Below are 27228 nucleotides of genomic sequence, written 5' to 3'. Positions count from 1 at the left end.
ATGAATTCCATGCACGGACACTGATTAAGTATGTGAGCTAATCCTTGTTTACATAGAACAAACCTTCTCCATTAAGAGTTTCGATAAAACCGACAGATCCAGGATCATGCCAAATCGTCAACAATTACATTCGGCTAAACGAGTAATCCACGTACGAAAAATACCCTCCATGTGTGGCCTCACAAGTGTGTCATAAAGCTTTGACTTGTACTCTGCATATCAGGGCACTGTTTAACTTGTCATCCTATTAGTCTTCTTGATTGCTTCTGTACTTTGTCTGGATGAAGACAGTGGCAAATCAATTTGACTCTTATGTCCTTCTTTTAAGGGCCACTTTCAAGTTTCAGAACTTTCAATAGTGTAATTCTTTGCATTTGTGTACATTAAATTTAATCTATCACAAATCTGTCCAAGTCTGTATGCTATCCAGGTACCTCTGTAACAAGTTAGGTGATTTTATATTATCTACCCTTCCACCTAGTTTGGCATCATGTGCAAACTTTATAATAATATTCTTGTGCAGATCCATCCATCCGTCCATTATCCAACTCACTATATCCTAACCACTTTACATATATTTGAAAGCAGTGATCCCAGCATTGAACTCTGCTGGACACCACTTTTAACATCACCCAATACTGATAACATTTCGTGGGCCATAACCTTTTGCTACCTATGTTTTTGCACTCATCTACACACTAGTAGCCTCTCATGTGGGACCTTATCAAGAACTTTTGGAGGATGAAGATAAATTGAAAAAAATTTTCAATGTCAATGACAATCACATTTTATTGTATGTTACAAATAATTTCATGCATATGCACTTTTTTATGAAGTTGAATTATGGTCTTTGAAATCTGTGGACTACATGGGAGTAAATAACATTTACACGGTTTATCTGCTAACACTTTTCACAAGAATGGACAGGAGTCATAAGAAGCTTATTATACCCTGGCTGCAAAGGGGTTAATTATTTTGGAGTTGTGACTGGCTCAATGTCCAAAACAGAACTTATGACATGTGGCAAAGATGTTGGCCTTAAAGGTCTGGACAGGAAGTGACGTCATCATGGGCAGAAAGTGATATTTTTGCGGGTGCCAGAACCCTGAGGAATTTGGAAGAATTTGGAAAAATATTCCTTTAGAATAGAAAGGTGTCTATTGCTGTCTTAAAACACGAGGGCAAACTGGATCAAACCAATGCATAAAAGAAAACAAATGTCTTACACATCCTCAGCTGGCTTCAAATACAAGACAAATATCAACATTATCTGCAACAGTGAAGAGACAACTTCTGAACTTCTTTATTTAGAATATCATTAAGTAGAGGCTGGAAGGCTGCAAGTTTTGAGGTGAGGTCTGAAGATTGTCAAAAATGCTAATTTTTGAGTCAATTCAAGCAAAGAATTTCCTCTCCCTGAACACCTGCATGTTGACATTTATTTTGAGCAGGTTTTTGTACGACTTTCTATCACTGTGTGAAAGGAGAGCTATAGTCCTGCTGACAGTAATAATGTCCTGCATCTTCAGGCTGGAAGGAACTGATTGACAGGGTGAAGCTGGTACCAAAGTGCTGGCCACTGAACCTTATTGGAATCTCAGACAACCGGACATTATTAAGAGCTGTGGAGCCTGGCCAGGTTTCTGAAGGTACCAGTGCACATCATCACTAACAGAGCTAGACGCCTTACAGTTGATGGACACTCTTTGTCCTAAACTCACAGACTGGGCTGATGGAGAATCTGACAGCTCAAGTCTGTGAACCAAAAACAGAGAAAGTTTTTTATAAAAAAAGCAACATTGATGAATTAAGGTTTATTTTTACTGAAAATGGTACAATTAAAACTTTCAGTGCCATCTTTAAAATTTCAGTGATTTCTTAATGATAATATATTTTACATTGGGTTAAATTTCCTCCTTTAATCGAACAAGTATTATATTTAAATTATACAGAGCACTTCTTGGAATCCTAATGTTTTCTCAGCAAACTCACCTTGTAAAAAGAGCAGTGCCATCCAGATAAAAAGAGCCAAGGAAATCATTGTGTCCATTTCTACAAATGCAATGAACTGCACCGATTTTATAACAGAAGACTTCTGTGACTCTCCTCACATATGCAAGTTAGTTAAAGTATGCAAATGAAGGTCAGTGAAGAGTTAGGGTGTGGAACGGAGATCTCACGCAGTTGAGTGTAACCTAAACAGATGATGTCCTGCACAGATTCACTAAGGGTTTCTGTAAACAGGGAACTTTGGAAAAAATATTATGTACAAATGTTTGAGATTCAAATTAGATTTTTTTTTTGGGAGTGAAAGTTATAAATGTGATGAAGCAGAAACCTATGCTGGGCTTAAATGGTTCAAGATATTCACACACTAGCAGCACTGCAATATTGTGTTTCATTGTCCTATGCCTTATATTACACTGATAAGTGATTGTTTTTAATTGAGATTCTTGATTATGCATCTTTACGTTTTTTTCTCCTTATAAAGAAACTGTATCTCTTAGAGCAAAATACAATTTTCAAATCACTGATTAGATAGATAGATAGATAGATAGATAGATAGATAGATAGATAGATAGATAGATAGATAGATAGATAGATAGATAGATACAAATACAGCAATCCCAGTCCATGTGAGGCATTGTAAAGGTGTATTTCTGTTGGATTAAAGGTGCCTCAGTTTTTTTTCTTTACACACTTTTACTGAAAATTGTGAAGAAGGGGGCTGAACGCACCAATAGAAGACACGGTCACTCCTCCGAAACCCCCTCTTAAATGGTGATACAATGGGAAACAAATACAGTTATTTACCTCCTTTTTGCTAGATTAGCTGCTGCTGTGCCACGTGATCTGCATCTCGCTCAGCGCTTCGAACATTTAAAAGCCTGCACAGCAGCTGTCCTTTATTGCCTTGTCTCTCTTCTCCCCCAGACATCCTCTGCTTTATTCTTTATGCTTTATTATGCTGTTTACAAATAAAGTTTATGTTTCTTGAAAACCCTGAATGAATCTGTACAACTGTGTGACCCAAGTCTAACAATATTTTGTTGGCTGAAAGTTCTCAGTGTTAGTGAGTCAGAGACAGGATGTGCAGCATTGTTCAGAATGGTCCAGATTTCATCCCATAACTATACCCTACTCTTTGAATTAGCTTGTTGATTAGGTGGGCCTAATGATGTTTCCAGCACAGCAGGCTTTATTTCCTGACAGAGTGGTTTGGAGGCACAGCTGATACCGAGCAGCACTGGGTGAAAGGCAGAAGTCCGCTCATGACAGCATGAAACAAACATGCCACATATTTGCCCAGCTTGGAATTCAAGATCTAGGAGTGGTGACTTTTCCAATCCTGCTACTTTCGAATCATCTGAAGTGAGCTAATTAGTTAAGCTTCTTTGTACTGTAGATAACTTAATTACCCTGTACTGGATTTTGAAGAAAACCACTTTTATTTTCACTTAATTTTAAACCATTTCCTTCCACGATAACCTGTTGTTTTCCGTCTTTTAGACTTCTATACAAACACTGTTTTAGTTTACATTAGTTTGATCTTGATCACTAGCCTTTCATAAAGTACCTTATCAAAAACTTTTTGAATATTAAGATAAAGAATTTCATATGCACCTCTATAATTGAATATTTTAAATGCTTACTCATGAAACATATTCACAACATGATATTTCATAATATACTGTAATTAGACGCAGTATGTGCTTCTCTGCCTTCCCTTTAGTAAGAAATGTAGCATTAGAAAGGCAGAGCCAATTAAGGTGTTCATCACAGCTTGCAATAGCACACGTAACAATCTGGGATGTTTCTTTAGTTTACATAAAAACGTGCAGTTATTTCTATGTCTATGTCTTCTTCTTCTTTCTGCTGCTCTCATTAGGGGTTGCCACAGTGGATTATCTTCTTCTATATCTTTCTGTCCTCTGCATCTTGTTCTGTTACACCCATCACCTGCATGTTCTCTCTCACCACATCCAAAAACCTTCTCTTAGGCCTTCCTCTTTTCCTCTTCCCTGGCAGCTCTATCCTTAACATCCTTCTCCCAATATACTCAGCATCTCTCCTCTTTACATGTCCAAACCAACACCTCTCTGTCTTTGTCTCCCAACCGTCCAACTTAAGCCGACTCTCTAATGCATGCATTTCTAATCCTATCCATCCTCTTCACACCCAATGCAAATCTTAGCATCTTTAACTCTGCCACCTCCAGCTCTGTCTCCTGCTTTCTGGTCAGTGCCACCGTCTCCAACCCATATAACATAGTTGGTCTCACTACCGTCCTGTAGACCTTCTCTTTCACTCTTGCTGACATCTGTCTGTCACAAATCACTCCTGACACTCTTCTCCACCCATTCCACCCTGCCTGCACTCTCTTTTTCACCTCTCTTCCACAATCCCATTACTCTTTACTGTTGATCCCAAGTATTTAAACTCATCCATCTTTACCAACTCTTCTCCTTGCATTCTCACCATTCCACTGACCTCCCTCTCATTTACACACATGCATTCTGTCTTGTTCCTACTGACCTTCATTCCTCTCCTCTCTAGAGCATATCTCCACCTCCCCAGGGTCTCCTCAACCTGCTCCCTACTATCGCTACAGATCACAATGTCATCAGCAAACATCATAGTCCACGGGACTCCTGTCTAATCTCGTCTGTCAACCTGTCCATCACCATTGCAAATAAGAAAGGGCTCAGAGCCGATCCCTGATGTAATCCCACCTCCAACTTGAATGCATCCATCACTCCTACCGCAGACCTCACCACTGTCACACTTCCCTCATACATATCCTGTACAATGCGTACATACGTCTCTCTGCCACTCCTGACTTCCTCATACAATACCACAGCTCCTGTTGAAGCACCCTGTCATATGCTTTCTCCAGGTCCACAAAGACGCAATGCAACTCCTTCTGGCCTTCTCTAAACTTCTCCATCAACATCCTCAGAGCAAACATTGCATCTGTGGTGCTCTTTCTTGGCATGAAACCATACTGCTGCTCACTAATCATCACCTCACTTCTTAACCTAGCTTCCACTACTCTTTCCCATAACTTCATGCTGTGGCTCATCAATTTTATCTCCCTGTAGTTACTACAGTCCTGCACATCCCCCTTATTCTTAAATATCGGCACCAGTACACTTCTTCTCCACTCCTCAGGCATCCTCTCACTTTCCAAGATTCCATTAAACAATCTGGTTAAAACTCCACTGCCATCTCTCCTAAACACCTCCATGCTTCCACAGGTATGTCATCTGGACCAACGGCCTTTCCATTTTCATCCTCTTCATAGCTGTCCTTACTTCCTCTTTGGTAATCCATTGCACTTCCTGAGTCACTATCTCAACATCATCCAACCTCTTCTCTTGCTCGTTCTCTTCATTCATCATCCTCTCAAAGTACTCTTTCCATCTGCTCAACACACTCTCCTCGCTTGTGAGTACGTTTCCATCTTTATCCTTTATCACCCTAACCTGCTGCACATCTTTCCCAGCTCGGTCCTTCTGTGTAGCCAATTGGTACAGGTCCTTTTCTCCCTCCTTAGTGTTCAACCTCTCATACAACACATCATATGCCTTTTCTTTAGCCTAAGCCACCTCTCTCTTCACCTTGTGCCTTGTCTCCTTGTATTCTTGTCTACGTTCTGCACCTCTCTAACTATCCCACTTCTTCTTTGCCATCCTCTTCCTCTGTATACTCTCCTGTACTTCCCCATTCCACCACCAGGTTTCCTTTTCCTCCTTCCTCTGTCCAGATGTCACACCAAGCACCCTTCTTGCTGTCACCCTTACTACATCTGCTGTAGTTTCCCAGCTGTCTAGTAACTCTTCACTACCACCCAGTGCCAGTCTCACCTTCTCCATAAACTCAACCTTGCTGTCTTCCTTTTTCAACTTCCACCATTTGATCCTTGGCTCTGCCCTCACTCTCTTCCTCTTCTTGATCTCCAACGTCATCCTACAGACCACCATCCTATGCTGCTTAACTACACTTTCCCCTGCCACTACTTTGCAGTCTTCAATCTCCTTCAGATTGACTCTTCTGCATAGGATGTAATCTACCTGTGTGCATCTTCCTCCACTCTTGTATGTAACCCTATATTCCTTCCTCTTCTTAAAATACATATTTACCACAGCCATGTCCATCCTTTTGGCAAAATCCACTATCCTCTGACCTTCTTCATTCCTCTCCTTGACACCATACCTACCCATCACCTCCTTGTCTCCTCTGTTCCCTTCACCAACATGTCCATTGAAATCTGCTTCAATCACCACTTTCTGTCCATTAGGCACACTGCTCATCACTTCATTCAGCTCACTCCAAAAATCTTCTTTCTCCTCCATCGCACACCCAACTTGCGGGGTATATGCACTAACAACATTCACATAATTATTACTCTGTCTGACACTCTTTTCACCTCCAAAACACTCTTGATATGCTGTTCCTTCAGAATAACCCCTACTCCATTTCTCCTCTTATCCGCACCATGATAGAACAATTTGAATCCACCTCCAATCCACCTGGCCTTACTCCCCTTCCAATTTAGTCTCTTGCACGCAGAATATATCAACCTTCCTTCTCTCCATCATATCTGCTAACTTTCTCCCCTTACCAGTCATACTGCCAACATTCAAAGTTCCTGCCCTCAGTTCCACTCTCTTTACTTTCATCCTCTCCTCCTGCCTCTGTCTCCCCCCTCTTCTTCTCCTTTTTCTTCGGCCAACAGTAGCCCAATTTCCGCCAGCACCTTGTTGGCTAACAGTACTGGTGGCGGCTGTTGTTAACCCTGGGCTTGACTGATCCGGTATGGAAACTTGTATTGTTGTCCACATTGATATGGTAAAATTTTACACCAGATGCCCTTCCTGACGTAACCCTCCCCATTTATCTGGGCTTGTGATCAGCACGAAGAAACACACTGATTTGTGCATCCACTATGGCTGGGTTAGTTATTTCTATGTGGTGTTTGCGTTTATCCATCCATTATCCAACCCTCTATATCCTAACTACTGGGTCATGGGGGTCTGCCAATCCCATTGTTTAAATTGTCTTTATGCTGTATGATATTTAGTAGAACTGTTCACTTAATGACAAATTATTATGTTTATTTAAATTTATATTCCCTTATTACTCATCTGATAACACTTTAATTGTTTATTATTTTTTTTTTTTGAAGTGTAAGACCTAGCATTTAAGTAATAGATACAGATAATACTGTGAACAATGATGCCTTACTTTTTGTAACTATGAAGTAATTTACATTATCCTTAATTTTTATTTATTCATTTAACTTCACTGTAGGCACAATTGGTAACTAAATTCATTTGTTATGCAGTGCTGACCTCTGGTGGAATTTTCTGCAATTTACTAATGTCATTTGGTATCATTGCTTTGTTTTGCTGACAACACAAATATGTCCCTACTCATACTGTATATATACTATGTGACAGATAGAGACTATACGCCAGACACCAGATAAAAGGCCAAAATAATGACTTTTTATTAATACACAGTGCACAAAGCACCCTCCTCTCCACAATGCTCATAAATCACAATAATAATCAATAAACAATCCACCACTCCCAGATGTGTTGTCACCCCTCCACCCAGCTCAGCTTGTCGTCTGGGGATTTCCCACAATCCTTTATAGTCCTGGACCCGGAAGTGTTTCTGTCACTATCCATGTGACTAGGAACACTTCCGGGTCAGATAAAAAGTCCTTCTTCTTCAACCCGGAAGCACATCATTCCTCTTGTCCATGTGACTCGGATATATTTCCAGGGTATAGGGCAAATAGTTGCCTCTCCTCCCTGCAGCGCCTTCTAGCGGTCCCCGTGGCATCCAGCAGGGCTGTGGATAAATACTCCATTGTCCATAATTCCCTGCTGGCATTCGGGGCCCCTCCATGCTGCAAAGAGGGCTCCACCTGGTGGCCTGGGGGTATTGGCCGGGATGACTGATCGGCCATATTCCACAACTATCAGAGTAAAACCAGATATATCTCTGCATGCCCCACAAGTCCACCTTCCACTAAACCATTCTAAAATCGCTACTGTGTACTCAGGTTCAAACACTACTTTTTGTTCTGGACTTGCTTTATAGTTCTACAGTCCACCACATTTCCATTAAATTAGCAATGATGCATGTTAAACGCACAGGGCCTGTATTTCGCTAGAGCAGACACTAACATTTTTGATCCTTGCAAACATTTCTGAAAGTATACATTAATCATCTGCAATAGCAGGCACAAAACATTTCGTCTGATGTCAAGAAGGATCACTCATATCTCAGATGTCTGAGATTTCTCTGTCTGTTCTGATTAACCTCTAGAGGAGCACAGTGCTGTCTATCCTAACTGGCTCTATAATGTTTTAAAATTGTTAAGAACTGCAGAGGGTGGCACAACATTTTACAAGCAATGATCAGCATTCTGTCCAGGACATAAATAACACACACTAACTTAAAACAATAAGCACTCTTATTAAAAACTTTCAGACATTCTGCACCACTGCTTTTCTCCCTCCTCACTTTTAGTAACTAGGACAAGACCATTGACACTTGTACCTGGAGATTCAAAGACAAGTTCTATCCACAGATAGTCAGGTTACTAATCAGATAGTCAAAGTATATATATACAGTGCATCCGGAAAGTATTCACAGCACATCACTTTTTCTACATTTTGTTATGTTACAGCCTTATTCCAAAATGGATTAAATTCATTTTTTCCTCAGAATTCTACACATAACACCCCATAATGACAACATGAAAAACGTTTACTTGAGATTTTTGCAAATTTATTAAAAATAAAATGACTGAGAAAGCACATGTATATAAGTATTCACAGCCTTTGCCATGAAGCTCAAAATTGAGCTCAGGTGCATCCTGTCTCCCCTGATCATCCTTGAGATGTTTCTGCAGCTTAATTGGAGTTCATCTCTGGTAAATTCAGTTGATTGGACATGATTTGGAAAGACACACACCTGTCCATATAAGGACCCACAGTTGACAGTTCATGTCAGAGCACAAACCAAGCATGAAGTCAAAGGAATTGTCTGTAGACCTCCAAGACAGGATTGTCTCAAGGCACAAATCTGGGGAAGGTTACAGAAAAATTTCTGCTGCTTTGAAATTCCTAATGAGCACAGTGGCCTCCATCATCCGTATGTGGAAGAAGTTCGAAACCATCAGGACTCTTTCTAGAGCTGGCCAACCATCTAAACTGAGCGATCGGGGGAGAAGGGCCTTAGGCAGGGAGGTGACCAAGAATCCGATGGTCACTCTGTCAGAGCTCCAGAGGTCCTCTGTGGAGAGAGGAAAACCTTCCAGAAGGACAACCATCTCTGCAGCAATCCATCAATCAGGCCTGTATGGTAGAGTGGCCAGACGGAAGCCACTCCTTAGTAAAAGGCACATGGCAGCCCGCCTGGAGTTTGCCAAAAGGCACCTGAAGGACTCTCAGACCATGAGAAACAAAATTCTTGAACTCTTTAGTGTGAATGCCAGGTGTCACGTTTGGAGGAAACCAGGCACTACTCATCACCAGGCCAATACAATCCCTACAGTGAAGCATGGTGTTGGTAGCATCATGCTGTGGGGATGTTTTTCAGCGGCAGGAACTGGGAGACTAGTCAGGATAAAGGGAAAGATGACTGAATCAATGTACAGAGACATCCTGGATAAAAACCTGCTCCACAGCGCTCCTGACCTCAGACTGGGGCGACGGTTCATCTCTCAGCAGGACAAAGACCCTAAGCACACAGCCAAGATATCAAAGGAGTGGCTTCAGGACAACTCTGAATGTCCTTGAGTGGCCCAGCCAGAGCCCAGACTTGAATCCGATTGAACATCTCTGGAGAGATCTTAAAATGGCTGTGCACCGACGCTTCCCATCCAACCTGATGGAGCTTGAGAGGTGCTGCAACACTGTCTGAAGGTGGTTGTGCAAAGTCTACTATGAGTCCTAAATCCTTCTTATAAGGTGTAGTTTTGATTTTCAGACCTCCCATTGTGTATTCAAACCTAACATTTTTAATTCGTCCATGCAATACTTCATATTTACAGACAGTAAATTTCATCTACCACAAATCTGCCCAATCTGTCCAAGTCCTTCTCTAATGATTCGATTATTCCAGATTATCTGCCAATCCACCTAGATTGGTATCATCTGCAAATTTAACCAGATTGTTACTTATATTCTTATCCAAATCATTTCTATATTAAAAATAGCAGCGACCCTAGAATTGACCCCAGTGGAACATCACTCTTAACATCAGCCATTTCTGACACGGGGTTCCTCACACAATAACCCTCTGCTTCCTGTGTCTGAGGAAATTTTGCACCCATCTACAAACAATATCCAGAACTCCCACTTCTTTTAGTTGGATGCCCAGCCTGTCGTGGTATTTTGAAATTCTAGATAAATAACATCATATGCTCCACTTCGATCATGCCCTTTTGTTGGGTCATTGGGTGTTCAACACTCAGGAAGAAGTACTTCAGGCAATTGCTACCTTCTCCTTCATTGGCACGTTCTCAATGTAGCCAGTCCTTCATTGGTTTAATATGCTATTATGCAACAAAGCTCCTTTTGAGAAATGTTCACTCAGGTTAGTCCTTCTATTTAGGACACATTTCTCTCATGTCTTATGTTATTGTATTTCTGAGTGACTGATCTTTGAGCGTGAAATGCTTTTTTGTTTTACAGTTGACAGTGGGCTGATCTCTTTGTGCTTTGTTTTCTGTAGCATTTACAGCACCAGGGGCCTCATGTATAAACGGTGCATACGCACAGAAATGTTGCGTAAGAACTTTTCCACGTTCATATCGCGATGTATAAAACCTACACTTGGCGTAAAGCCACGCACTTTTCCACGGTACCTCATGCCTTGTCGTACGCAAGTTCTCCGCTCGGTTTTGCAAACTGGCGGCACCCAGCGTCAAAGCAATGGTACTGTCCTTGTGTGATTACTCATTATTTTCATGACGCGGCTTTATAAATACACAGAAACTAACCGCATATTGTTTATTAGTGTAATGCATCTGATTGTAATTAACTCGTAACAATATAATGGTCCAGGGAACAGCCATAGTATTCCAAATACCATAACTGCTTTAGCGTTGTTACTCTCACTTCTCCTTCTTTTTCTTCTTCTTCTTCTTCTTTCAGCTCCTCCCGTTAGGAGTTGCCACAGCGGATCATCTTTTTCCATATTTCTCTCACTGCACGACTCGGAGTATTTATATCACTGTATCTGAGTGTGAATCACAGCAGCAGCTGATCGGAAAGAGAATTATCGGTATACAGCATTAAGCACACGCTGTCTCTGCCACTGCAAAATGTTTTAAAGCCTTTCCTGTACGGACCTCGCGGTTCAGAAACAGTTTAATCCCAAGAACTTTAAATGCACTCAATCAATTGCTCCTTGTAGAACGGTTTGTACTTATAAGTACAATCACCCCACTGTAAACTTGCACTACAGTTATAATATCTCACAACCTGAGCCACTTTATAAAGCGTATTTACATATGATGACGATATCATTTTAAGGTGAAATGCAGCAAAATATGTTTGTTAAATTATACACATAAAACTTTAACTTCATTTAAATAATCTATATTCTTCACTGGGAGTGTCGTGAAGGATAGAATAATTAAACATGTACTACAAAGATATTTCAATGTTCTTTAAACGTTTTGAAGAATCGGCGCTAAGCTTACAGATGGCTTAACGTCTATTACAGAGCTGATTGTGTGGCGTCGGTTACTTGGGGAAAGAAAAGCAAGGACTCTTGGGCGCGCAATATATATTGAATATAAAACAGAAAGAAAAATAACAACACAGCTAAAAATGCAGCGACAAATTTCGACAAAAGATAAATGCTTGTCATGAGCACGAGGCTCATGAAACACATGTTTAATAACGTGCTTTAGCTCCTATCATCATGAAAATGACATCATATACATCTCAGTATTTTAGTTATTCAGAGAGCTGTAATATCACAAATGTAATGGACTCTGTGTCCAGTTGGAGGAAGAGAGCCAGTTTAAGAAGCAAGTAGTGATTCACACGCACAGAGCACATAGAAGATCAAATACAAAACAAAGCATTTAACGTGCTACTTTAATTACGATGTGATTTTGAGAAACTGGTTAATTAAACGATTTTAAGATGAAGTTTATAATGTTCTACTAAATGACAAAATAAACTACGTGATTAAAGTGGAAAATTCGAGATTAAAGTTGACATTTCGTGCTTTTTCCCCACCGTGTGCCTTTTTTCTCTGTACCCTAATAAAGTTTCATATGACACTCAGACAGTGGGCTTACAACTCTTCTTTTCACGGCAACTTTGATATGTGACTTCTTTTTTCTTTCCGGCACTGTGCGATTTTGTGAATGTGAGCTTTCAAGTTTCTCCAACACGCTATGTCACTCGATCAACTTCATTTTGTTGATTATACCACGGTTTATTTGAACAAATAGTATGTTTTTCCTTTGCCTCCACTTGGTATTCGCTGAAATTCTTATATTTTCCCCGTGCTTTTCCCATTGTCTTTTCACAGAAGGCTGCACTTAAGGGCGATTTATATTGATTTGCATATTCAAAGAGGCGTAATTCTGGGAGGATTTGGGGCGTTACATAATGCGGCGTGCAGCGTTAGTTTTCACGCTGATCGGGATTTATGTAACGGAAGGACGTGGAAGTTGGAGTACGCACAGATTCCTGCATCTGGATTTTTCTGTGCGTAAGCACATTTTGGCTTTTGTGTTTATGCCATGTTATAGTGCGAGTTCTACGCACGGCGTTATACATGAGGCCCCAGGTGATAACTCCAATCTCCTCCTTCATGGATTTTGAGTAAAATCATATCACACATTTGTAACTGCACTCATTTCTTTTTCTATTTCCGTATGTGTGCTTGTCCATGGAAAATGATAGGGATGGCAAGGGATGGATATTCCAAGGTTGTCTTCTGTTTTGGTTTTCCATCATCCACTTGCTCCGGGCTGTTATGGAAAGGGTTCTGAGAAGTACCTCATGTCATTTTTTTTAATTGTCTATTGTGGTGACTGTAAGCTGCCTTTACAGTGTTCTCGTTTGCTCTGTCATGGAAGTTTCTGGGCCTGGGGCTAAATGTTAAGAAAAGGAGCATCCTCAATTATCTTTCACACAAAAAAGTGGATGTTGCTTTTTTTGCAAGAATCAGTAACTTAACTTGGTTTGTCTTTTTTATTCAATATACTCTTTAAGAGCTCTACAAATATACAAATGAGTTGTGAGTGGTTTTACACCTGAAAATCCTCAGTTCTGCCTAAAGAGGTGAGATGTGCAGTGAACTGTGATGATTCTAGCTTTGTACATGATGCTATGGAAAGCAGGCTTCCATAGTTATTATGCAACAGAAGTAGAAGAAAAGAAGAATCAGAAAATATATCAATGGGCAAACTGATCTTTTTTACATTGAAGAGCAATAAAATATGTAAAGGCTTGCTGGAAACAAAACCCTCAAGTAATAAGATTTGATATATTAAAATGAAGGTTTAAAATACACTTGAAGAATGACATTTAAAAAATCAAGAATCATAAAAGAAAAAATGTCTGACAATTATTATTATTAAAAAAAATGTGTTGATGCTGGGGGATCTTGTCCTGCTGACCAAGCAACAGAATTGTATGAAGTACCATAAACAGTTCAGTGGGCTTCTTTGTCACCATTGCTGTCTGGAAAGGCTTGCTGGAGGGTCAGCTAAAGATCCTCTGTGATATCACTGTCTCACCTTCTTTAAACATAAACTACACGAGATATGACTTAAGCTTTTCATGGATCTTGACTGTTCGGTGCTCTACTCTAATAAGTCATGGAACCCTGTTCAGTTTAACATGTCACAATTATATAAGTAAAAATATCCTGTAACCCAACATAATGTAACGTAATATAATATACCATAATGTCCAAGTAGCACTAGACACAGGCTAGGAAACAAACCTGGATATAGCATCAGTTTATTGGAGGGCCTATAAAAATAACATATTAAAGCATTCCTGCTGGATTTCACTTAAATAATTAAATTTATTATCGGTTTGTGATGGAATCCAACTGTACCCATCACAATTATCCCTCCTCAGAGATTCAAACTCAAAAACATTCAGTCAAGACTTCACAACAAAGTTTACAAATGACAACAGCGCTTCTGAGGGGACCCCAGTATGACGGGTGGCTTCCACCGCTGATGACTTTGGGCTGATTGGCTCTCTTACAATAAACAGCAAAGAATCAGATGTTATCTGTGTGGAGTTTTATTGGGATCAAAACCTTTGTCTGTTGCTGGGATTTGTTTCTGGGTTTTGGCATTTAGGATTACATAATTAAATGCTGGATTTTTTGGATTTTGAGGCTTGACCATGCCTTCAGTTCTAAGTTATTTTTTGCTTTTGAAATTTTTATTATTATTATTATTATTATTATTATTATTATTATTATTACTATTAAAGCCCTTAAAATGCTTTTGTTATTGATTACATTCTGTTTTGATAACTAATGTTCTTTCATGTTTTTCTTTTCATTGATTAAATTATTTATTAATATTTTCATTTGTTATTCTGTATAAATGGAACTTTAATTATATCCTTAATGAAATAAGACAGACAGAAAAAGATTTTGGGTCCAAAGGGAAACCTTGTTTACAGGCCAGAAGCCACATGACTTGTTCTGCATGGCCAGAAATCACATTGTGTTTATTAAACGTATTGCTCAATAAATATATAAAGAAGTTATGTATTTTTTTTTTGTTTTTTACTAAGCTTTTCACCTTCCTATTTAAGTTAATCACATTGCTGGTATTGGCTAGTGCTTCGTTTGATTTCAATTTCTTGTGATGCTTTTACTGTGTAGTTTAATTATTAAGACCTGATAATATTTTAGAAACTTGTTAGTTCTGAACAGCACCTTGTGAATGCACACACTGTTAATGCTGCTAATTAAAATAAGATTGTATAATTGACCCCCTGTAATGGACTAGTTGCCTGTCTTTGACTGTTTTTTATCTGTTTTCAGTGTTGCAGAGATCTTCTCCAGCTCACCCACGACCCTCATCTGGTTTGATTGTATTTGAAATTGAGGATGAATAGAGATTAGGTGGGTTTAAGGGTGAATTAATAAATAAATGGAAAATGATTCCACTAAACTCCACATGGCCAGAGTCCATCTAAGGAACATAAACTCTGAGGCAGTAGCACTAAGAACTAAATGTATCCATTTTAAAATGATAATCTATCCGTTTGCTTCATTTTTATTAATTTTCAATGTATTGTTAATTAAATGTAATACAATAAAAATATGTAATTGGTGTGTCATTGCCTGATTAAATCATTGTTACATTTGCTTTTATTCCTGTCAGTTAAGTTAATTCGTGTGAATAATTTGACTGTGACTGTTAACCAGTGAGTTTAACTTTCAGATTTATTCATGAAGTTTCAATATAAAAAAATGAGCACTTAACAAAGAATTCTGTCATTCATTGTTTTATGAGATAATGAGGAAAAATTATTCAAACTGGCAGCTTGCTCTTCAACACGGGTTCTCCACAGGGTAGTGTGCTGTGCCCACTTTTTTACTCAATGTTCACGTCTGAATTTGTGGCCAGTCACAGCTCCAACTCCGTCATTAAATGCACTGATGACACCACACAACAATAAGACGGTTTACAGAGAAAAGGTGCCCTGCTGACTCAGAGGTGTCAGATCAATAATCTCACCCTTAATGTCATTAAAGCTAAGGAGCTGCTCAGAGACTTGAGGAAACAGGAGACGGACCACACATCTCAGAGGATGCTGGCAACATGGTGAACAGTTTTAAATATCTTGAAATAACCATAACGGATGAAATGGAGAAGACAGAACAATTTGTCTCCTGTCAGTAAGGATGAGCAGTGCCTCTACATCACCAGATATCTGATGGCAGTTTGCATTTCTCCATCTGTCCTCATTTCAGTTGGACAGTGGAGTCTGAATTGTAATACAGATACATGACAATAAACTTCACTTGACTTGACTGAAATAAGTTGGGATTCACAGCTTAATTTACATCTCATTATTTCTTATCCTGATCTTAATATTATTTTTCACTAACTTTTCAACCACATTTATTTTTGTTAAATGTTCAGTCAAATATACTGATCCTTTTACCTTTATACAATTAGCAGCCAGTTTTTAATAAAAAAAGATTTGTGTGAAAAAAAAATCTACCAATTTTTGCTTTTTACTTTCCTGTAGTAGTCCCTGTATGTTCCAAAATTAAAAAAAAAACTTTAAACCAAAAAGCTTTGCGGAGACTGCAAAGAATCACAAATGCTGCTGTCCTACTTGGTCTGACTTATGGACACTCATATTGTTACATGAGGAGTGCAGGGAGCACAAGTGACACCAGGCCACCATCTGAACCTGTGACTGTGCAGCTGATTCCTTATTCAGTTGATCACACTAAACAAAATTAATCTAAAAAGAGGAATCACAGATTTCTCTAAGGTAGATTTTCTCTGTTCTGCTATGTTTTTTTTTTTTTCATTTTAATTTTTCAGTAAGGATGTTCTTCTTTGGTTTTGCTGTCAACTCACATTCAGTTGTTTCAGTTCACTGGTTTTTGCATTAAGTCTCATCTCAGTGTTTCATTTTCACACCTGCAGACATCACAGCAGCTCAGTGAGGTTTTTGTACGAGTCTCAATCACTGTGTGGTAAGTTGCTATACTGCTGACAGTAGTAGTGACCGGTGTCTTCAGACTGGACTCCACTGATAGTCAAACTGAATGAAGTTCCTGACCCGCTGCCACTGAAGCGACTTGGGGTGTCACCGTAGCGAGTGCTTGCACTACGGATCAGAAGTTTAGGAGTTTGTCCAGGTCTCTGCTGGTACCAGGCCATGCTGCTACCCACGCTACTCCCAGTAGTACAAGTGAAGGTGACGCTCCCTCCAGGGGGAACTGACTTTGGTGCTGATGGTTGATTCACAGAAATCTGACATACTGAATCTACAGAAAAAAGAAAAAAAAAATCAGATATATAATCAGGTAAGTCAAGAATACAAAAATAGTAATTATATGTTTTTAACTGTAAAACTTAGATTTAAAACTTCTAATTCCTTTTCTTGTTGTTTTTTTCACTTAATATAAAAGTTGTTTACCCTGAATGAAGACCAAGAAGACAGAAAGCAGAACCAGTGCAGTCATGGTGGCTGTAGATTCTGAGTGCGTTTCCTTCAGGAAATTATAAATGCAGTCAGAGGGCTGAACTGAGACGGGCGTCACTAAGGGGGGCGTCTTTATGCAAACTGACCACCGCACTGCACCTGCAGACAGACAAGAGAGGAAAACGGTTGCTGAGCTTTGATGAATGTGCTCACTTGACCAACATATATATTACAAATTGACATTAAGGTTCAGCTCAAAGTCCACACACAACCTTGTTAGTTGTCAATGAAAATTAAAAACAAACCCTGAATGCTTTTAGTTCTCTAGGTGGCCCAGATGTGAGTGTGCTGATTCACAACTTGAAGGACTCGAGTTCCATTTCCAGGTGGTCTGTGTTAAGTTTTCACTTTCTCCTTGTGTTCTATTAGTTTTCCCCAAGCAGCTGAGGTTTACACCGACTGCCCAGTTACACTGACTGCCAAGTGTAAATCGGCTGACATCTTGATAGAGGCTTGTTACTTCTTTAATGTATTGCATTAGGAAGCAGACTTCAGCTCCTTGAAAACAAGAAACAGACAACGGAATTGGGAAATGGATAGACTGGTAAAGTGCAGGGGATACAAAAAGGTGACAAAAAGCTAATCTCTTAAATTATAAATAATAATTATACAAATGTTGGTATATTTCACAGCCTGCAGCAGCAGCAGTAGGCAAACATAAATAATAAAAAAATGTCACAATGATTCTAAGCAAAGTCAGGGAACAACCACAATAAAAGTGTAAAAGAGGTCAGTCAGAGATCAGACGTGACACAAGGATAATTAAGTTTGTTCGATCTCATCAGCCTGATGAAACAACCGAAATGGGTGAAATACAGCGACTAGTGCAGTGGAGCTCTTTGTGACTGTCACTGTTAACTCATTTCTGTAGGAGGGTCTCGGGTCCAGTCAAAATTCTGGAACAAGTTTATATTCTTGGCATGAGCTTTAGTCATTTATTCATTATCCATAGAATTTGTGTTTGTTGCTGACTTTTTCTCACTTGCGTGTGTTATTGACCTTACATGTAAACACTGAGACACTGAACAGTTTAATGTTAGTGTTAAAATGTTTGTTCTGTATGTTTGAATTAGATATGTGAAATGATCTAACATCTACTGAAATTACATTTCACCATATACTGTAAAGCTAAAAATTATATTTTCTTAACTGGTAGAAATTTTCTATGCTCAAAAACATCTCAGTTTGCTACATGAGCTACAGCGCAATTGTTTGTTTATCATGAACAACAGAGGGCAGCAGAGTGGCACCTATGAAATGTTTAGTTAATATATAATCCTTTACAATTTATTAAAAGTATATACAGTACGTATATGAATCTGTAATAATAAATTATTACAAGTAAGGAAAATGACTGAAAGTAACTCAAGTGTCAACTAAATGTGGCTTAAAGCTTAAGCACGTGAAGTCTCTGATACATCTTAGAGAAACCAGCAGCTTGATCATCTAAAGTTAGAATGAGGTAAATGAGTAATTCAACACCCTCCTAGAATGCAAGGTTAAACTAATGGGAAGTCCAAACACCCCTCCTATGAAGCAGTGCTAAGATCAATAGGAGAACATCCTTATCAATGACACAGCATTCAGATTAATGGGAGAGTCGATAGTATTCTGAAAATACTAGCGGCAGTAGTTGATTGGATGGGATAATAAAGTTGTGCAAATTAAGAGTCAGATGATGTGATGTATGAGATGAGGTTATGGTAATAGTAAAGTATTGAAGAAGATGAATTGTTTAATTGATTGCTCAATCCATGGACTGAAACATTTGCTCATACTCTGTGCAAATAAAGAAAATTTCTGCATTCTCAACTGAGCTCCATGATTGTCTTCTTTAAATATGGAGGGAGGTTTTCACTACAACACACAGCAGACAGCGAAACCGCCACACTGCTCCTGGGGTCTGTTTGTTTTTTTACCAACATTAAACGTTCCTTCCACAATCTAAAGATGTTCAAACTAGGCAAAATTGCAGCATTTAAGCCAACTGTTGGGGTGTCAGTAAGTGCTTCCAGTGTCCCAATCAAGATGTATTTATATCTTGTATGCAGTTGTGCTCAGATAGGCTGAACTATCACAGTCTTATAATTGATTAAATCAGTTCAGACAAGAATGGGTGAAAGAAATCATTTTTCACTGAAACACATGGTATCCAATAATTAAGACTGAAAGACTTTCACCCTCAACAAGAGATGTTTAATCTCATAAACAAATCAACAATGTACTGGAGCTCTGGCAGATCTTTGAAAGGAGAAACCAAATTGTTTCAGTATTTTTGGAAGATATCTGTGCACTTAGGGTGTCCATGGCCAGTTTAAGCAAATCCTGTGCTACAGGGAAAGACATCTCTGTGCCTCCTACCCCTGACCGTGTTTGGTAAAATAACATAAATTAGGGAATAACTACTGTATATAATAGGATTAAAAAATCAAGCCAGTAACAGCGATATTACAAATGAAACCAATAAACAGAGAGTGCAGAGCCAAAATCTAAACAAAACTAAACATGAAGGCCTGTTTCATGTTGTCTGTGATGGCATTTTGGTACTTCTGCTCTGAACACTCCATTCTTTTCAACCCATCCTTCTATTTAATTCTCAAAGATAACTACTTTATTATTGTAATGGAATATATTACTTATCTGACAGCTGTGCAAAATGCCGTATTCGGCATACAGAAGTCATTCAGATACTTTCGAATCACAAAAAAAGTCCTCACAGTTTCCAGCAGATGTCATTGAGTCCTGTTCTTCATATTGGGAGATAATGAAAGATCTCCTTATGGATCATATAATCTCACTGAATTACTCAAAATAATCTAATTTTACAGGAATGTAAGTAAAAATCTCCAGTATTAAATCAGATCAATCTCAAGTCAAAAAGGAACTATACTGTCTTCACTCCACCTATTTTCATCATGGTAACAAAATCAGAGCATTCTGCAAAGAAATTGCAGCATTTAAATTAAATGTAATGGACCAAGGAGATAATGGGAGGCACAAAAATTTATGAAGGTAGGTATGCCTCAAAACTCATAGAAAAACTATATAATTACTTTATTTATTGAAAAGTATGCCCAAAATTCCAGGTTTAATTAGCACTACTTTTAGAATCAAAAGAGTCCAAAGAATCTTCTTGGCATATGCCAACATGATCAAACCCCACATTCTCGTCAACCAGTACTTAAGGTAAATGAATAACAACAACAATAACAACATTTATTTATATAGCACATTTTCATACAAATAATGTACCTCAAAGAGAATAAAAGCAAAATAAATAAGAATTAAAATTAGGGAACACTAATTAACATAGAATAAAAGTAAGGTCCAATGGCCAGGGAGGACAGAAAAAAAAAAAAACTCCAGACGGCTGGAGGAAAAAAATAAAATCTGCAGGGGTTCCAGGCCATAAGACTGCCCAGCCCCCTCTAGTCATTCTACCTCACATAAATGGCCTCAATCAGTCCTTATTTTATTCAGGGTTCACATAGAAGAATTTGATGATGATGGTCATTTGGACTTCTGGCCTTTAATCCATCAATGTAGGAACATCATGGTGCTTTCATCAGGTGGTGGTGGTGCAGATTGCCACCAAAGAAAAACAGAAAAAGAACAGAAGAGAAAGTAGAGGTTAGTTCCGATTTTGTAGCCACCATGAATAATAATGATAATTAATAGAATATACAGAGCATCAGGATTAAACTAAAATGAAGTTATGAGAAAGCCATGTTAAGTGATGTGTTTTCAGCAGTGTTTTAAAGTGCTCCACCGTATTAGCCTGGCGAATTCCTATTGGCAAGTGTAATAAAAAGACAAATACGATTATAAAGGTTTGCGGTTTCCGGCCCCATATACTGTAGAGTTCAGGCAACAGGTCAATGTTTTGCATTCAAGCGGTACAACAGATAACAGCAATGGCAGAAGGGAAGAATTTATTGAGTGGGACCGGAAATAAACAGATGGAATGTTGGGAAGGAACCGAGGTGATGTATGATGTCATCAGAGATGGACCAGAGGGAAGGAAAGAATGTGGAAGTGGTAGTGCATGGTTATGGAGTCCGGATGTTTTCATGACGGCATTGCTTTGGTCTTTCTGTAGAGATAAAGAAAGAGAGGGTAGTACCCCGCCTTTGTCCCTTGGCATGAAATACTGTGCTGTGCGTCGGGTCTTTACGTGGCTCCCTATGCGCGCGTGCGTAACATGTCCCCCCACCAGCCCAGACACATCGGGTAAGGGTAGACCGAACTGAGAGTTCGTGAACCCGGGAGAGAGCATTAGCGTTGGCTTGTAGGTTACCTCAGCGATAAGTGACAGCAAACTTATACAACTGAAAGGTCTAAAAACCACCTGGTGACTCGGGGGTTCGACTCCTTGTGAACAGCCATCCACTGGAGGGCGGCATGGTCCGTCACCTGGGTCAATTCTCATCCCAACAGGTAGTACCACAGATGTGTTACCACCCACTTGATAGCCAAAGCTTCCCATTCCACAGCTGCATACCTTGTTTCCAAGTCAAGCAGTTTCCGGCTTAGATAGATCACAGGGTGTCCGAAGCATCGGTCTGGATGATAAAGGAAGAGAAAAATCAGGAGTTATCAATATCAGTGCCGTTGTCAGGGTCGATTTAAGGTCACTGAATGCCTGTTCTGCTTAGTCATCCCATACCACATATAAAGGAGCCCTTTTCTTTGTTAGATTCATCAAGGGTGCGGCCCTCTCAGTCAACCTAGGTACGAACAGGCTGTAGTAAATCGCTTACCCCAAGAAAGCCTGTCTCTTGGTTATCGAATGGAGCCATTCAAGGATGTCTTTAATTTTAGAACATTGTGGTTTCACCAGTCCTCCCCCCACCAGGTAGCCTAAATATTTGGCCTTGTTAAATACAAAGAAACATTTTCTCGGATTAATTCAGAAGCCTGCCTTCACTAGCGTTAAGAGGACGGTGGAAACCTCCAAGATATGTTCCTTCCATGTGCTAGAATAGATGACCACGTCATCAAGGTAGGCGGCACAATAGGACTGGTGGGGCTTTAGCACTCTGTCTTCCAGATGCTGAAAGGTCGCTGGCGCCAAATGCAGCCCAAATGGGAGAACCTTAAATTGAAAATGTATGCTAGAGGTACTGAAGGCTGTTTTAGGGAATTTGCCAATATCCCTTAGTCATGTCAAGAGTAGTCAAGTAACGGGCCGTCCCCAGGCTCTCAATGAGCTTGTCCACATGGGACATGGGGAAAGCATTAAATTTGGAGACTTGATTCAGAAGTCTAAAGTCATTATAAATTCTCCAAGAGCCATCTGGCTTAGAAACAATGATGATGAGACTGGACCACGGGCTGTGGCTCTCTTCTATGATATCCATATCCAGCATTTGTTGGATTTCCAGCTCCACCTTCGCACGTTTTGCCTCCGGGAGGCGATTGGGCCGTTCCCTAACTACCACCCTGGGATCTGTTATTATCCATCCATCCATCCATTTTCTAACCTGCAGAATCCGAATACAGGGTCAACGGGGGTCTGCTGGAGCCAATCCCAGCCAACACAGGGCACAAGGCAGGAACCAATCCTGGGCAGATTGCCAACCCACTGCAGGATCTGTTACTAGGTCGTGTTCAATCAGTGAGGTGCGGCCAGGTGTGTCACTGACTACCTTCGGAATTGACAGGATCACATTTTCTAGCTCCTGTTGCTGGGGGGATGTCAAATTGGGGCCAAGGTTAAGATCCAATTTTGCAGAGAAAAGGGAGAGGGTTGTGTTGGTGCAAGGGCGGTCCTCCCGTTTCCTCTACAGTTTCAACAAGTTCACGTGATAAACCCTCTCACTCGGTCAATGATTCGGCTACTTCACCAAATAGTCGACGAGCCCTTTTCTCTCCTTAACCTCGTATGGGCCCCGCCAATGGGCTAATAACTTTAAGTGGGAAGTAAGCACAAGCACCATCACATGGTCCCCTGGCTGGAATTCCCGGTGGGAGGTGTTCTGGTTATAATTCCGCACCTGCGCTGCGTGAGCTTGCGACATGTGTTCTTTTAGGAGGGGTCAAATTTTATCTAGTCTATCATGTCATTGCGCGATGTACTCCAAAATATTGGTGGAGGGAAGAGCCTCCCCTTCCCAGCCTTCTTTGAGAATGTCCAAGATGCCCCAGGGTTGGCAGCTGTAGAGAAGCTCGAAAAGGGAAAAACCCATGAAGGCTTGTGGCACCTCCCGATAGGCAAAAAGCATGAAGGGTAAAAGCTGGTGTCAGTTCCTACCATCCTCGCTGACTACCTTGTGGAGCATCTGTTTAAGGGTTTGGTTAAAATGTTCCACTAACCAATCCATCTTAGGGTGGTAAACAGGTGTCTTTAGGTACTTAATACAGAGTACCTTGGCAACCTCCCTGAAAATATCCAAAGTAAAGGAAGTACCTTGGTCCATAAGGACTTATTTAGGTATTCCCACTCGGGGGAAAAAAGGCCTACCAATTCCCGTGCGATATTTTTCTGGGTATTGAGTTGCGTAATCTACCATAACTAATATGTATTTATGGTCACGATTCGAAGTTTCCAGGGGTCCTACAACATCGATACTAATCCTTTCAAAGGGTTAGGATTAGGGTAGGGGATATCACCAAGGTGATACGCACGGGTTCACTGTTTACAGTCTTTTTATCAATTATTTTTATTTTAATTTTAATCCCATAATTCCTCACAATAACATTTAATATTTAAACTGCCCGGATCATCAATTATCTTTCATTTAGTCCATTAGGAAAAATTGTATCCAATGCAGTAATCCACTCACACTCCTTCTTAAGCCTTAGGGTTAGGGTTACCACCTGGATAAGAGGGGGGCTTGCTTATTAGTTCCTCTCTTCGCACTTGACATCGACTCAGGAAATGTTGGTAGTTTTCCAATTTGTTAAGAAATAATAAAAAAAAAAGGCACAAGCCTTTTTATGATTTAACCTTTGCTATACTAACGTGCATTAAGACATAAAATGCTTGCTCTCATACATACATTATGATTCTCTTTGAGTATATGTAAATCATCAATTTTTAAAATATGGTTTTAATATACGTTTCTGTACTGCATGAGGCCCATAAATACCCCCAAGATAATCCATGAGGAAGTTTATACTAAGTTTTTTTCAAACTTCTTGACACCCCTCTAAAAATGGCAATGAATCTAGTAATTAGGAGAGCAAAACACGTTGGTTTACAGCCATATTTGCTTTATCCTGAACCCTTAAAGTTCTGCTTTGGTAACTCTCATCGGGTGTTTAGCTCTCAGGAAGTAGTGCTTCAGGCAGTCGATACATTCTCCTTCATCGGAACATTCCAATGTAGCCGTACTTCATTGTTTTCATATAGCCTTATGCAACAAAGCTTTTCTTTAGAAACATTCAGTCAGATTAATTCTTCTATTCAGGTCACATTGTTTTCATTACTTCTGTTATATTTTTCACTTAAGAAACATAAGTAAAGTTAGACCTCTTATATCACTGAAAGATGCTGAGAAATTAGTTCACGCGTTTGTTTTCAGTCGACTAGATTACTGTAACGCACTCCTCTCTGGACTACCCAAAAAAGATATAAATCATTTGCAACGAGTGCAGAATGCAGCTGCTAGAATCCTAACTGGGAAAAGAAAATCAGAACACATCACACCAGTCTTAGCGTCACTACACTGGTTACCTGTGTCATTCAGAATTGACTTTAAAATTCTGCTTATGGTTTATAAAGCCTTAAATAATCTCGCCCCATCTTATATATCAGAATGTCTGACACCTTATATTCCAAATCGTAACCTCAGATCTTCAAATGAGTGTCTCCTTAGAATTCCAAAAGCTAAACTTAAAAGAAGTGGTGTGGCGGCCTTCTGCTGTTATGCACCTAAAATCTGGAATAGCCTGCCAATAGGAATTCGCCAGGCTGATACAGTAGAGCACTTTAAAAACTGCTGAAAACACATTACTTTAACATGGCCTTTTTATAACTTCATTTTAATCGTAATTTAACTTAATCCTGATACTCTGTATGTTCAATTCATCATAACAACTATTCATGGTGGCTCTAAAATCGGTACTGACCCCTACTCTTTCTGTTTCTTTTCCGGTTTCTTTGTGGTGGTGGCCTGCGCCACCTCCACCTACTCAAAGCTTCATGATGCTCCAACAATGATGGACGGATTAAAAGGAAGAAGTCTACGTGACCATCATCATCATCAAGCCCTTCCGTGAGAACCCTAAATCCAAAGAGGACTGTTTCATTCATGTTAGGTAGAATGCCCAGAGGGGACTGGGCGGTCTCATGGTCTGGAATCCCTACAGATTTTATTTTTTCTCCAGTCGTCTGGAGTTTTTTGTTTTTCTGTCCCCTGGCCATTGAACCTTACTCTTATTCGATGTTAATGTTGATTTATTTTGTTTTATAATTATGTCTTTCATTTTTCTATTCTTTAATCTGTTATTGTATTACTGAGTGATTGCACTTTGAACGTGAAATGCTTTTTGTTTTTCAGCCCTACTTCTTCAGGTGATTATTGTGAGGATTTACTGACACAGTGGGGTGTTTTTTGTGCTTTGTGTTTCATCACATTAATAGCTATAGATGATAACTCTACTTTATGCCTTCATGGATTTTGAGTTAAATTATTTCACACTTTTGTAATTGCCCGCATTTCCTTTTTTGTTTCTGTATGTGTATGATTGTCCATGTAGTATATTAAGGAGGGCAAAGGTATGGATTTTCCAGGGTTGTTTTCTGTTCTCTTTTTTTATGATCCCCTTCCTCTAGTGCTATTAAAACCCCTTATCAAGCGGGGTCATTTTTGCTAAATCGCTTGTAATTCGACCTCTCCAAATTAGAATCATTGCTGTTATTGAACTATCTGGAGTATAAACACATGTTTGGTCTCTTTGTAAAGGTAACATTCTCTAGTTTCACCCTTAGTAGTCAGAATCACTGTAGGTGTGACTGATCAAAAGTTATGCACATTAGAACTCACAAAAAACAGAATTTTTTTATTCTTAAGTTTTTTTATGAAAATAAAGGAAAATAAAGCTGCAGTAGGTAGGTGGGGACAGAAACACACTATGTACCAACAGAATAACTTGTTGACTACTCACATTTCAAATTTGAAAGGAATACCTGTAAAAATGACATTTTTTACACCAGTTTTTATGTGGGCATGCCCAGGGGCTTTTTAGAGGGACCATTATCCACATTTTGGAACATATGGAAAAAGTGTAATAACTTTTGAATGCTTCAACCCACATATATCAATGAGGGCTCTACTGAAAGCTTACACCTAAAGGAATCTATATCTACACACAGTGTCACTCTATTAGTTATAAAAATAATAAAAACAATAAAAAATACACATTTCTATGTAAAAATAGTCAATACAAGTCTTATGGGCCAAAAATATATTTATATTTTTTTTTTACTTTTTTTTTTATAAAATGCACACAAACTATATACATTTCTTTTACAAACTGTTACAACACAGCTCAGCGATTTTCCATGTGCCACTTGATGGCAGCAATCACTAGCAAGCAGAAAGCACAAGAGCGTGGCACATGTCGCTCTCTGCCATTAGAGGTCTCCTGGGCCGATTGAATACTTTCACGCCGCGTACATGCATCTATTATTTAATCGAGAGTGTATTTACGTTTAAACTTCTACTTTTATTCATATTTAAAATGCGAAAAAACTTGGCGAAATCACAATAAACAACCACGCACCAACTCTGCAGACTGGCACAAATGCCACCTTCGCAGCTCCGATCGTTTGTTTACAAGTTAGTATGGCAAGTTACATATCAAAATGCTCGGCTGCTCATTGGCTGTAAGTTTTGAGTGTCAGTCACAGTGTCCAATCAAACTGGTAGATTCTACCAGGGTTTGGAGTTGTGCGTCATCGTTCAGCTGTCTGTGACACTCGTTGGCTATACGAGGTGCCAGTCAACCCCAGACCCGTCGTAAT

At 39.5% G+C, this 27228-nt stretch overlaps 1 gene segment (V, D, J or C); it reads right to left on the bottom strand.

Moving 5' to 3' along the window:
* Window positions 1–16717: 16717 nt before the first annotated feature.
* Window positions 16718–17608, bottom strand: LOC120527980. The segment is given in 3 exon segments: window positions 16718–17040; window positions 17193–17357; window positions 17504–17608. Coding segments are annotated over 2 exon segments (354 nt in total).
* Between the last annotated feature and the right edge of the window lie 9620 nt (window positions 17609–27228).

Source organism: Polypterus senegalus, chromosome 4, assembly GCF_016835505.1.
Source record: "Polypterus senegalus isolate Bchr_013 chromosome 4, ASM1683550v1, whole genome shotgun sequence".
Taxonomy (NCBI): domain Eukaryota; kingdom Metazoa; phylum Chordata; class Cladistia; order Polypteriformes; family Polypteridae; genus Polypterus; species Polypterus senegalus.
The sequence above is the reverse complement of the archived record's forward strand: the minus strand, read 5'-3'. Positions and strand labels throughout refer to the sequence as shown.